The sequence below is a fragment of the Lycorma delicatula genome, chromosome 3 (genome assembly GCF_047948215.1).
Source record: "Lycorma delicatula isolate Av1 chromosome 3, ASM4794821v1, whole genome shotgun sequence".
NCBI lineage: Eukaryota > Metazoa > Arthropoda > Insecta > Hemiptera > Fulgoridae > Lycorma > Lycorma delicatula.
In genome coordinates this window covers 226,814,820-226,827,469 of record NC_134457.1, presented here as the reverse complement: position 1 = coordinate 226,827,469, position 12,650 = coordinate 226,814,820, and the positions used below count along the sequence as shown (strand labels likewise).

The 12,650-nt window shown below is 34.5% G+C and overlaps 1 protein-coding gene across 1 annotated transcript in view; it reads right to left on the bottom strand.

The window, feature by feature from the left end:
* Positions 1–1,103: 1,103 nt before the first annotated feature.
* LOC142321323 (uncharacterized) overlaps positions 1,104–12,650 on the bottom strand; it is a 30,703-nt gene continuing 19,156 nt past the window's right edge. The window contains exons 2-4 of the mRNA XM_075359315.1: positions 6,472–6,540; positions 4,147–4,236; positions 1,104–1,185 (exon numbers count right to left, since the gene is read on the bottom strand). Of these exons, the coding sequence (XP_075215430.1) occupies positions 1,129–1,185; positions 4,147–4,236; positions 6,472–6,540 (216 nt within the window). The 3' untranslated portion in view covers positions 1,104–1,128. The remainder of the gene's footprint in view (positions 1,186–4,146; positions 4,237–6,471; positions 6,541–12,650) is intronic.

Here is a 12,650-nt window from a genome sequence, read left to right as displayed (position 1 = left end):
AATTTTGATTACATGATAAATTCACTACGTAAAATGGTAATCCACTTCTACAAAGATATACGTAAAAAATAATAAGTGCGTAACCTCTCGACGTAAACTACGTAATGCGAATCTAGTACTAATACGTTATAGGAATAAAGAGCGATCGAAAACTTACATAAACTTAATGAGGTGTATATTAAAATTATCAAGTAATTATTGAATTATACATAATATGAATCCACTTGAATATCTGAAGAAGTAATCGAGATAAGTTTGGAAATCAGGAGAAAAATCAGTTTATATTCCGCGGTCTGAAATCTGTTAGACGTAAAAGCAACACACGCTATATTATATATTTTACGATTCCATTTCAATGTTTCCGATATGTGTGTTCGCTATAGACTTAAAAAACCGCTAGACCGATTTACGTGCGGGGAAAAGGGAGAAAGGGAAAAATCGAAAAAGATAAAAGGGAAGAAGGGGAAAATGGAAAAAAGAAAAATGGGGAAAAAGGTAAACAGAAGTTCCGTAATGTTTATTTTGTTAATGTTTTATCAAACTTTCAATTGTGTTCATTTAATATATATATATATTCTCAAATCTAGCGGTAGCAAAGCATTGCCGGGTCTGCTAGTTCAGAATAGAAATAATAATAATTCCGGAAAAAAAACAAGAAAGAGATAAGAGTGAATTATAAAAAATACAAAATTAGTACGGGTAACATACATTATAGAAGAAAAAACTTTTCTTAGTTGAAGGTTTTACGAACGATAAATATATTTAACTAATGGTAAAACTGTAACAAAATCAATAACAATTTTTTCTTTTTTACATCTCTATTTAAATATCTATTTATCATTAGTCAAACGTTTTATTATATCTGAATTAACTATGGAAATGGTTTTTTTCCCCTTATAAAATAATTCTTTTCGATGGAGAATATTTTTGAAATAACCAATTAATAATTAGTTCGACACACGTTTACTTTGTATAACAATTTCTACTTTAATTTTTATATAAAAGAAAAAAAATAATTTTTTTTTTAATAAGATAAGTGAATAGAGTTGTTGTTTGCATATCTGTAAATACGAGTTAAATAAATTACTGACTTAATTTTATTCCTTCTTCTTTATTAACGGTCTACAATTATACGATTAAGCCTTGTTCCCAAAATATGAAATAAGTTGTAATCAAGCCGATAAGCTGAAAAAAAATAATAGATATAAGATAATTACATATAAAAGTAACAAAAAAAGAATTAAGGTTGAAAATTAACTCGTTGAATCAGATTAAAAAAGGAACGTGCATCTGAAAATGGTTTTTCCTTTTAAAAAATATATTTCAACAATCACTTTTCACTTTACATCGTAAGTCGTATGACCCTTTCTTTCTTTTTCCTGTTTAGCCTCCGGTAAGTACCGTTTAGATAATACTTAAGAGGATGAATGAGGATGATATGTAAATATGATATGAGTGTAAATGAAGTATAAGTCTTGTACATTCTCAGTTTGACCGTACCTGAGATGTGTGGTTAATTAAAACCCGACCGCCAAAGAACACCGGTACCCACGATCTAGTATTCAAGTCCGTGTAAAATAGCTGGCTTTACTAGGACTTGAACGCTGGAACTCTCGACTTCCAAATCAGCTGATTTGGGAAGACGCGTTAACCACTAGACCAACCCGGTGGGTTAAGTCGTATGACCCTAAAAGATATCTACTGTACGTATGAAAGATTTTTTCCTAATAAAGCACCTGAGCGACGCGTTTAATTCAGTCCAGAACTAACTCATTATTCATTCATTCTTTATAATATCGGCTGTATGTAATATCTTTACCTTTCGGTAGATGTTTCCTTTTAAATATTACATACGAGGGTAGTTTTTTCCCTTCCGAAAAGGAAGGGGAAAAACTAAGTTCAGCATCACCTAAAAACATTGTTGTTTGTAACTAGCAGTTCATATCTGAACATATGACGTAGTTTTGAATCATCGACAGTTCATTTTTGTATTCTTCTGGTAGCCGCTGTTCTATTGTCGTCTTTCTTCAACTAGAAAAATTGTTCAGGCAAAAATCGGTAAAACCAGAAATTAAGATCAGCTGTAAATTAATCCCTACCCACATTAAATTCATCAGCAATTTTCAGGGCTTTCATCTGACTCGTACCTATTGAAGTCGCGTATCCTAACTGACGAACATTACTTAAATGAACCGCAAGATTTTCTTCAAGATATTTCCGCCAAAATGTTTTCTTGTTTTTATTAGTTACGAGACATTAGTTTTCTTAGTTTTGCTACTCACGAATGCAGGTTCTGCCTGTAGAACAATTTCCGTGCTTATTTGCATAAGCAATAACACGTAAATCTTCTGCTACAGTGAATGAGTATAGTCTATCCCTTTTCTTACACTTCCTGTAATCTTACTTTACTGAATCATTCAACTACTGAACGATCGTTTTCCCAGTGAAAACCGATCGTAAAGTGATCAATAAAAATGTTATCGTATGAAATAAAAATAGCTTACGAGGTGCGTGAGAAAAGTAATGAGATTGTCAACACTGCGAGCGATCTGGCAACGTTGTGTCTATCGGTTTGTGCTTGACCGGTTTGTTCCTCCTTTCCACATGCTCAGTACGAGTTTCAACTCCGTTCAGCTAACACATTGTTTTTGACAGCGCCATCAGTGAAGTTGTGTTTTTGTGTGTTACGAAAATGGAGCTCGGAATTTAAAGCGACCTTGTGTAATCAAACTTGGGGAATCCGCGAGTGTGACCTTTGAAAAGTTGAAACAGAACTACGGGGAACATTGCTTATCAAGAGCGCAAGTTTTCCGCCGGCACAAATCATTTTTGAAAGGCCGAGAACACGTTGAAGATCAACCTCGCTTAGGGAGACCTTCGACTTAAAAATCTGACGAAAACGTTGAGCGTGTGAGGGTTCTTGTGAGATCAGACTGTCGTTTAACAATAAGATGATGAGTGAACGGTTAAATTTAAACGCTTTCACCGTAAATTAAATTTTGACAGACGATTTGGACATGCGAAAGGTTTGTACGAAATCGGTGCCGATAAACCTCACAACGGAACAGAAGGACAATCGAAGAAACGTGTGCGTTGAGGAGTGACAATGACCAAGAATTCTTCAATCGTGTGATCACAGGTGATGAATCCTGGATATTTGAGTACGATCCTGCAAAAAAGCGGCAAAGCGAAGAGCGGCACACTCCGTCATCTCCTCATTCAATAAATGTTGAATGAGCAAATCAAAGATGAAAAACCATGCCGATTTGCTTTTTTGACAGTAGGGGTATCGTTCATAAAGAATTTATTCCTCCATGACAAACTGTTGTCAACCAAGTGTTTTACGAAGGTATGATTGAAAGGCTCAGGAAAAGAGTGATTGGCGTGAGACCAGACATTGCAGACAAGCGGATGCTTTATCATGACAATGCCCCGTGTCACACGTCCATCAGGGAGCTTTTGACCTCAAAACGCATTCCTTCGGTTCCTCAATCCCTTATTCACCTGATTTGAGTCCTTGTGACTTTTTCCTTTTCCTGAGATTGAAACGCGTCTTAAAAGGACGTCATTTTAGAACTCTGGAGAAGATTCAAAAGACTGTGACCGACCGGTTAAGAGCCCTACCAGTTGACCCTTCCAGCGCTGCTACTAGGAGTGGGAACAACTACACCGGCAGTGTATAGCTGCCCAAGGGAAGTACTTTGAAGAGGATAATATTGTTGTTTGAAAAAACTAAAAACTTTGATAAGTAAAAAGTCAGCCTCATGACTTTCATATTGCCAGCCATATTGTCAGCCTCATATTTCATGTGAGAAATATGCAAAAGATAAATTCGGATAATGCGCCTCCACGTCGTAAGTAAATTACTTGTAATAATTCATATACAGATTATTTGTTTTATCTAAATCATTATGTCGGTGAATATAGGTTTGCAGTCAAATCAAATTACCCGTATACGATGAGCAGGCTATTTTACAATCGTCATTTTGGACAAAATGGTGAAAGCGGAACGTTGTTGTATACGTAGATATGAGTTTACATTCAATTTTTGTCGAACGGTAATTAAAAGATGCTTTTAATATGTATGAAACATTAATTTTTGTAAGGATGTCTAGAAATGTTCTTTATTCATATAAACGTACTTACCCCGATTATAGTTTTGTTATTTACAGTAAAGAATCCGTAGGCAGTTACATCTTGTTTTGTATCACGTGCTTGCTCTATGAACAACAAGATCTGTAAAAAACGTATTATAATAATAATAATAATAATAGAAACAGAAATAAATTAATAAAATATAACGATCGGTAAAATATTTTCTTTATAAGACCAACAACTGTGTTATTTGGACTTAAAATGCGGAAAGAAAAATCTGTTAATTTTGCCATATTTTGATGTTGAATAATTTTTTTTATGAAAATTGTATACATTTTAATATCTTTAATCAGAATGTAAAATTCTACCTTTTTTATGATTTAGGTGGACAAATTTTAAATACCGAATAAGAATGATCCACTTACCGATCGTTGTATAATTTGAGTCATTTTTTAAAACTATTGCAAAGAAATCTTTACCTTGAAGAAGGAGTCAATTTAGTATATTTTCTTTGACTTCGTTATTGTCATTAATCTTCTTACCGTAGCGCCTTCTTGAACGGATCAAACAATAGGAAACCCCAAACGGATGAAGCCAAGCGAGGAATGTATCGGGTTAGAGGTGAGGTGTTACTTGCAGATGACATTTTTCGATGATTTGTTGAGTTACCTATGCAGCTAGGCGTTATCGTGAAACAGAATAATGCCTTTGCGCTAAGACCCGGTGCATCTTTCAATACTGCCGGCTTCACTTTGTCGATAAGCATATAAAAGTAGTATACACTGTTCATTGTTAATTGATCTTTTAGCAAACGGCAAAAACAGGGCCTTTTGCATCCCAAAAGATGGTCATCGTAGTTTTTCCTGCTGATCGGTAGGAGGTGATTTCGTCTGCTTCTAGTCCGATGCTCGGCCTTTTTGATTTGGTTAAGCTTCCTGTTGATACCACTGTTTCAGCAGTCCGCAATTGTATGACCGTACGAGAGAAAATATTAACCGCGTTTTCACCCTCAGAAAGGAAAAACAGATGGAGGATTGCCATTGGAAAAAAAGGTTGGGAGGTTATAAAAAAAACAATTTTAATCAAACAGCTGATCAAAAATCGGCACAAGATTACCATGTTACTGTTCTGAAACATCATAATGCTCTTACCAGTTGCTTTACCTTCTCACCTTTTATTTGTCTTAATTATTAATGACTTCTCACCTTTCCATTAATTATTTAATGACTCTCATATAAAAATAAATTATGAATAACAGCTAATAAGTATAGATAACAGCAACAGCAACCGCAGCCGCAGACGCAGACACACACACACACGCACACACACATGTATATATATATATATATATATATACACACGCACGCACATATATACACACACATACACACAACACGCACGCACACAGATACACACACACACACACACACACACACACACACACACACACACACACACACACAATGATTGTACAATTAATAGCTGTCTCTGTTCGGATAATTGTTTGTCTCATTGTCTTTACGCTTTATCATTACAACGAAAACTTTAAAAAAAGAAGAAATATCAGACAATCATCCATTTAGTTAATTAACTAAAAAGAAACCTATAAAAAAATCATATGATTTTTCTTCATATAAAAAAAAACATCCGAATAGGTTCATTGTAATAGAAAAACTTTCGGAAATACAATAAAGAAAGAAACGAAATACATTCGAATCAGTCTGACAGAGAATTTTTTTTTTTATTTTTATTTTTTTTTTTTTTATACATATATAACATATATATAATATATATAACATATATATATATATTATATATATATATGTTTTAGGTCTATCTTTTTTTTAGACTACAATCTTGTATTCTCTTAAAGTGAAACCTTTTGAAAATGATGAAATCAATTTTTCTTAAATTCGTTTGTTCAAAAAATTCTTTAATTTTTCTACAAAACATCGAAAAAAAAAAATATATATATAAGGGTGGGTATTAAATAGATTTTTTTAAGGATATGTGAAATAAACATTATCAGCATGTATTAAAATGAATATTTCATTCATTTTCTCGTTTAATGGAAGATAACAGTGTTTTGTCATATTTCTGTAAAATTTTTTAAACCTTAACATTTTGAAAATTGAGTAGTGTTTGAATTACCCGTTACAAAATTTATATTAATAAAATGAGTATCCAATTTTTATTTTTAGTTTGTAGGGAAATGATTAGTAATTAAAAAATAAATCGATGAAATACATATCAAATCTAACCGGGATTCAAAACAGAATCTTTCCATTTGAAAAGGAAAAATTTACCACTGTGCCATAAAAGTAGCATTTTTTTCTTCTGTAATTTCGTGTAAAAAAATATAATGAATTAACTAACCTCTTGTTGAACACTCTCATCTAGATGTGATATCGGTTGTGATAGCAATACGTTGATGAAGGCTGTACTCTGAAACACAAGAATAAAATAAAAATTTTCTTTTAAAAAAATAAATGATATAAAAAAAAAGTCAATCTGGATTAAAGATGTACGGTGGCTTTTCCTTTTCAGTTTCTATTATGGCAACAATAAAAATTTAATAAAAAGATTTTCATCTTTAAGTTATAAAAAATTTCAAATTTAATCGATACGACAACGGTTACATGTAAAAAAAAGTTTCAAATTCCTCAGGCTAGAAATTGTAAGAAGCCTCAGCTTCTTACAATTCCAGAAACATTTTGGTTATCCCTTGCCGTAAAGGTTGGTCATATCAAAAATTGTTTCTAACAGAAGTTTTAGGTAATGTTTAGAGGACTAATGACCACTTTAAACCGATTCGATACTGTACCTATTAGGGGTGGTATGATTTTTTTGTCTTCAGAACCCCCTGGGCCGATGATTGGTGATATCAAAAAAAATTATTTATATAAACTTTCGGCCCTTATCCAAAGAATAGTAGGAATTTTAAACGAATTCGATATTTTACTTTAGGAAAGTTATAGCTTTTTTTTTTTGAAAAAGCCCTCCTATTTCCGTCCTCATCGTCCATTTTTGCCCATTAACGAACTCGACCTAGATTTTGGGTTGTTATGTTTTATGTATAAATTTGAAACCGATTGGCAGAATATAACGGCAGTTATCGTGTCCACAGGAAGGTGAAATATATATATATATATATATACAGAGTGTCCCATATAAAACGCAACCTATCCATGAAATTTCAAAAGTCAAGCTTACTACCCTTACTCGTTACTGAAATGGACTCGTCCAACATCTGAACATCGCGGCATCGCAGAAGAACACTACCGATAGTAACAATAATGCAATCATAACGTTCAGCGTATCGCTAGAGACAAGATTGTGTTTTCGTTAGAAGAACGTGTTTTCATTGTCGAGTCGTACTTCAGTACGAAATCGGCGGTTGCAGTGCAAGATTTGTTTCGCCATAAGTACCCAGATAAACCGGCTCCTAACAAAACATCAGTATTAAGGTCGGTCGCAAAATTTAGAGAGACCGGTTCACTTAATAACAAGGAACACAAAAGATTTGCGCCGGTGTTGAATACAGATAGTCGCTGAAATCAAAGACTGATTACTCGCCTCGCCAAATAAATCGATCAGACGTTTGTCTGCTGAAATTAATTTGTCTAAATCGACTGTTCATCGGGCGACCGAACGATTACAATTACGACCTTATGGCGTTCAAACGGTTCATCGACTTCTTGAGCCCGACAAAGAAAAACGGCTACAATATTGTCAACGGTTCCGTCGATTTCTGCGCGAGGGAATTAACGTTACGGATTCGTTACTTTTCACAGATGAAGAACGGTTTCATTCGGATGGCTACGTAAACGGTCAAAACAGTAGAATTTGGAGCGCTGAAAATCCCCCACGTTTATCACGAAAAACAATTACACCCGCAGAAGTCGGGCGTGTGGTGCTCGATATCGCAGAAGAAAATAATCGGTCCTATTTTTTTCGAGTACATCATTAATGCAGAACGATATCAGGATATTTTATTTCAGTTCTTTGCACTCTCGGAAGAGGAAGACAGACACTGCCGGCTACAACATGACGGTGCGACATCGCACTACGCAGGTTCACCTTCTGATTTCGTCGAGGAATTCTTTGGTAATCGTGTTATCGGTCGAGGCTTGTGGCCACCAAGATCTCCAGATTTGACTGCGGCGGATTTTTTTCTACGGGGTTACCTCTAAGAAAAAGCCTACAGCGACAAACCACGAACACTTGAACGATTGAAAGTCGATATTGAACAAGCTGTATTAAATATCCAACCGCAAACTTTGAAAAAAGTTGCAAGAAACGCTGTAAAAAGAATTGAAGCTTGTATTCAAGAAGATGGCGGCCACTTCCAACAATTACTCTAAATGTAAGGTAATGGATGGTAATAATAAAAATTACATTTACATTTACTCATGCCGTTTTATTATTTCAATACCTACCAATATAAGGTTGGGTTGCGTTTTATAAGGGACACTCTGTATATAAACTTTTGAACTGACTTTGGTTCTGGGGGATGTGAACCGCGAAGATGTCGAAATTTTCCGGAATTCGAAACATGATACCCACTACAATCGGTAGCTTTCTTATGAAATCTGCCTAAAAATTACGTACCCTTAAATGAGACAGTAGTTTGTTATTTAGCTGGCCAGAAAACGAGTATGTAGACGAATTTTGATCATACTAACTTTTTTCCATCTGACTAGTACGAATTGAAATAAATACAGTTAACACCATATTTTATATTCGAACCATATTTTCTTTTATTATGTTATTTGGCATCGTTTTACATCGATTCTAAAGTTAGTTTCTGAAGCAATTTTAAGAAATTGTCTTATATCTGGTTATCATCTGTACGAATTGCCTATTAGGAATTTCCGAGAGACCTTTTTATCCTTTATGTTTGCCTGTAACCTTTGTGATTATGTCCGCCCACCCACCGGGTTGTTCTAGTGGTGGACGCATCTTCCCAAATCAGCTGATTTGGAAGTCGAGAGTTCCAGCGTTCAAGTTCTAATAAAGGCAGTTACTTTTATACGGATTTGAATACTAGATTGTGGATACCGATGTTCTTTGGTGGTTGGGTTTCAATTAACCACACGTCTCAGAAATGGTCGAACTGAGACTGTACGAGACTGAACTTCATTTACATTCATACATATCATCCCCTGAAGTAATACCGGAACGGTAATTCCCGGAGGATATACAGGAAAAAGAGAGGACTGTTTGTCCATTGCGATCAGGAATGGTATCCAGAAACAGCTACTTTGTTGGGCGGTGGAAAAAAGCACAAATCTCACTGTTCATAATAATTGGCCAGTACTACGTTTTTGGGGAGAAAAAAACATTTCTGTTTTTACTGTGGAATGATCGCTACATGTTTTCATAGGGTTTTTAGTCACTGATCGGCACAAAGGTACTACAAGAAATTGTTCCAATCGGTGATTGTTTTTATCTTGAATTGGAATTCTCTTTTACAGCAGTCTAAACATAGGTAGATGAATAAAATAACTTTGTTTAATCAAACGTGGCATTCTCAGACCACGTTACGTTTTTTCATCCATTTCCTTTATACAAGCTTTTTTATTCCAGCGTCCCTTTTTAGGTTATGAAGTAACGACTAATACCAAAGAAAAGAAGAAGATCACTAATTTCTGTAATTTTTTATATTTCGGAATATATTTTACAAATTTTTTGAATAATCGAATTTTAAATAATCCCCAAATTTTCAAATCCCAGAAATTATTGAATGTAAAATTATCTCGATCCACAGCTTTTCGATTAGTAATCTCCTTTACCGTGTCTTTGGATTTTTAAAGTTTCTTGCCTATAGAATTTTTACAAATTTTTTTCTCCAGGACAGACATTTCTTGTAGATCCACCTTTATAACACAAGTAACGATAAAATATAATTTTCTTTCAATACAGACGTTGAATTATGTCTTCGATACAAACGTTTAGAAGTCGTTGGTTTTTCGTCCAATTTATATTCCTTTCAAAATAGACTTTATGTATTTTTTACTTAATATTTTTAAGTATTCCTATAAATATTGGTCCCTTATCTTTTTTACCTTAAAAAATACAATAATTTAAATACCTTTTATTAGCTTTTTTCGAATTGTTTATTTCTGAACCGCGTGAAAAATTAAATTTTATTTTCGAGGCTTTAATATTTTTCACTCGTTCAGTCATCATTTTCCTTAGTATTTTCTGTGTTGTTTTGTGATTCTCCTATTGTTATTTTCTCTTCCGTTTTGAGCAATTTTTTAAATCCACGTACATATTCTTGATAATTTCCCCATTTAATATGTCTTCTTCTCTTATCCCGACCTCTAAAAGTCTTTACTTTTAAAATTATCGAAGAAGTTGAAAATATTTCTTATCGATCTTTCTTCGTTCCTATTTTCTTTTTAATTGTGTCGATTATGTTTTCAAATTTTCTACAAATTTCCTCGTTAATTCATAAACTATTTTTAATATTTTTTTCATCGTAATCTTTCATTATTTTATAAAAATATTCTCTAGACTTCTGCGGTTATATTATATTTTTGCCGCGGAAAGAATTCGCCGTTTTATATCCGTGTTGCATTGTCTAAATTCTAAGAAATTGATTGTTCCTATGACTTCTGTTAGTTTTAAAATTATTTCCATTTTATTTGCCCGATTTTTTAAAGACATTAAATTTAGTTATTTTTTCTGTCTTCGCTTAGATATTTAAATTATTCCACCGCTTTAAGTTTTACAAATTTGTTTCTGTTTCTCTGGGGTATTCATTTATATTTTCCGTTTTTTTCAAATGAAATCTTACGTTAAGTTATTCCAGCGATTTTCTTCAAAACTTAGTTTTGTTTTCGGGCTGTGTTTACGTTACCGGCGAAGATCGCTAAATCATCTGCCAAAGAAATACGTCCGTCGACATTGCTTTGTATTTTTTTACGATTCCTGTGATTAGAAGTTTTAGGTTTTCGATTCCTTTTCGCCATTCACAAATTACTTTATCTAAAAATACAACTAAATAGAAACAGCGAGAGCTTGTCCCGTTTCGATTTTGATAGATTTTGAAATACCTCCCGTGAATTTTTTTTTTAAATTTTTTTTGTTACGGCCTTTTAATTTGATTTAAAATCTTAGAATTTAGTCTTATATCTTTTAAAGTTACGGAGTTTCTGTCTATTGAGACTTAAAAGTTAAGACATCGTACTATTGACATTAAAATAAAGATTTGTTCCGAGCGACAAAAATCTGCTCTTTTCAAACCCCCTTCATATTCACAGAGTTGTTAGTCCGCAGAAGTTTTAATTCTCCTTTGAATAATTTTTCAATGATTCTTGTAATTTACTGGAAGTTGTGAAATGCTATTGTAATTATTTACGATATTTGTCACATAACTATTAAATTTTTATTTTTTTGTAATACGTGACATTTTTTTCACTTAATTTTATTTTCTTTCTCCTCGCAGTTTGGATTTTATATTATATAGATTGTTATTGAATGACAATATTTTATTGTTACAGGTTAAAAAAAAAATAAAAAAAAATTTAAAGGAACATTTTCCCCGATCAACTTAGAAGTGGCATTATCATTAATGAATATTCACAGTACTATCTGATATTCCAAATTCAACAATTTTATTGAATTATAGTTTCTGTATTTCCTTTTTTCTTAATATATATGACGGACTAAATTACAGTTTTACATTTATTTATAATAATTTTTTTTTGAGAAAATTTATGAATCGCGAAAAAACAGCAAAAATGAAAAACAAAAGAAATAATATATCTTATGTATTGTCGCCGAATGGCTTCGATGGCACCTCGCACTTACTAACCTTATGGTAGCCTTTAAAGGGTCGTTTTTTGCGTTAGCTCTGAGAAGAGCTGTTGGGTCCGGAAGCTGGTCTCCGGCAAAGTCGGAGAGTAGCGGCTCGCCCGTTGAAGTCAGACCGGGCTTTCCCTCGGCAGCAGTCGGGTCCCCGCTACAGCGTGACAGTGATGGCTGCCAGAGCCCCGCAATGTCGGGTCGGCGTCGGTTGTCCTTCGCCGGCGCGCTACTCCCCACGCTAGACCGGCTACTGTCGCTGAGTCAGCCGGCCAGGCGATTGAAACCCGGCGAGCTAGAGCCGGAAGGTAGCGTCCGCGCCCAGCGGCTACCTCGGCGGGCCGGCCAGGCCTGCTGCTCCGGCGGGGATCTTGGCATCCCCGGGAGGTCCCACGTTGTGCGGCCAGGGAACTTCTGCCTTCCTTCACCTTCTTCTACTTCTCCTTCTTGGTCTTCTTCAGGTGGTGATCGACGATGAATTGAAAATTCACTGTCGCGCACGCTCTTTTATCGGAGCCTGAGAGTGGTGGGGCCGCAGCGTCGCTATTGTGGGAGAACTACGCGGTCATCTGCGCGGCGGGAGTGATGCTTGTACCAGCGCGTACATATACCGTGCTCCAGAGTTGCTACCGTTGTCGTCTGCAGATATTAAATTAGGCATATATGTGGTAACGGTATATAAAACCCGTTATATCTTATTTTTATTTATAATGACATCAACAATTAAAGTCGTTAACGAC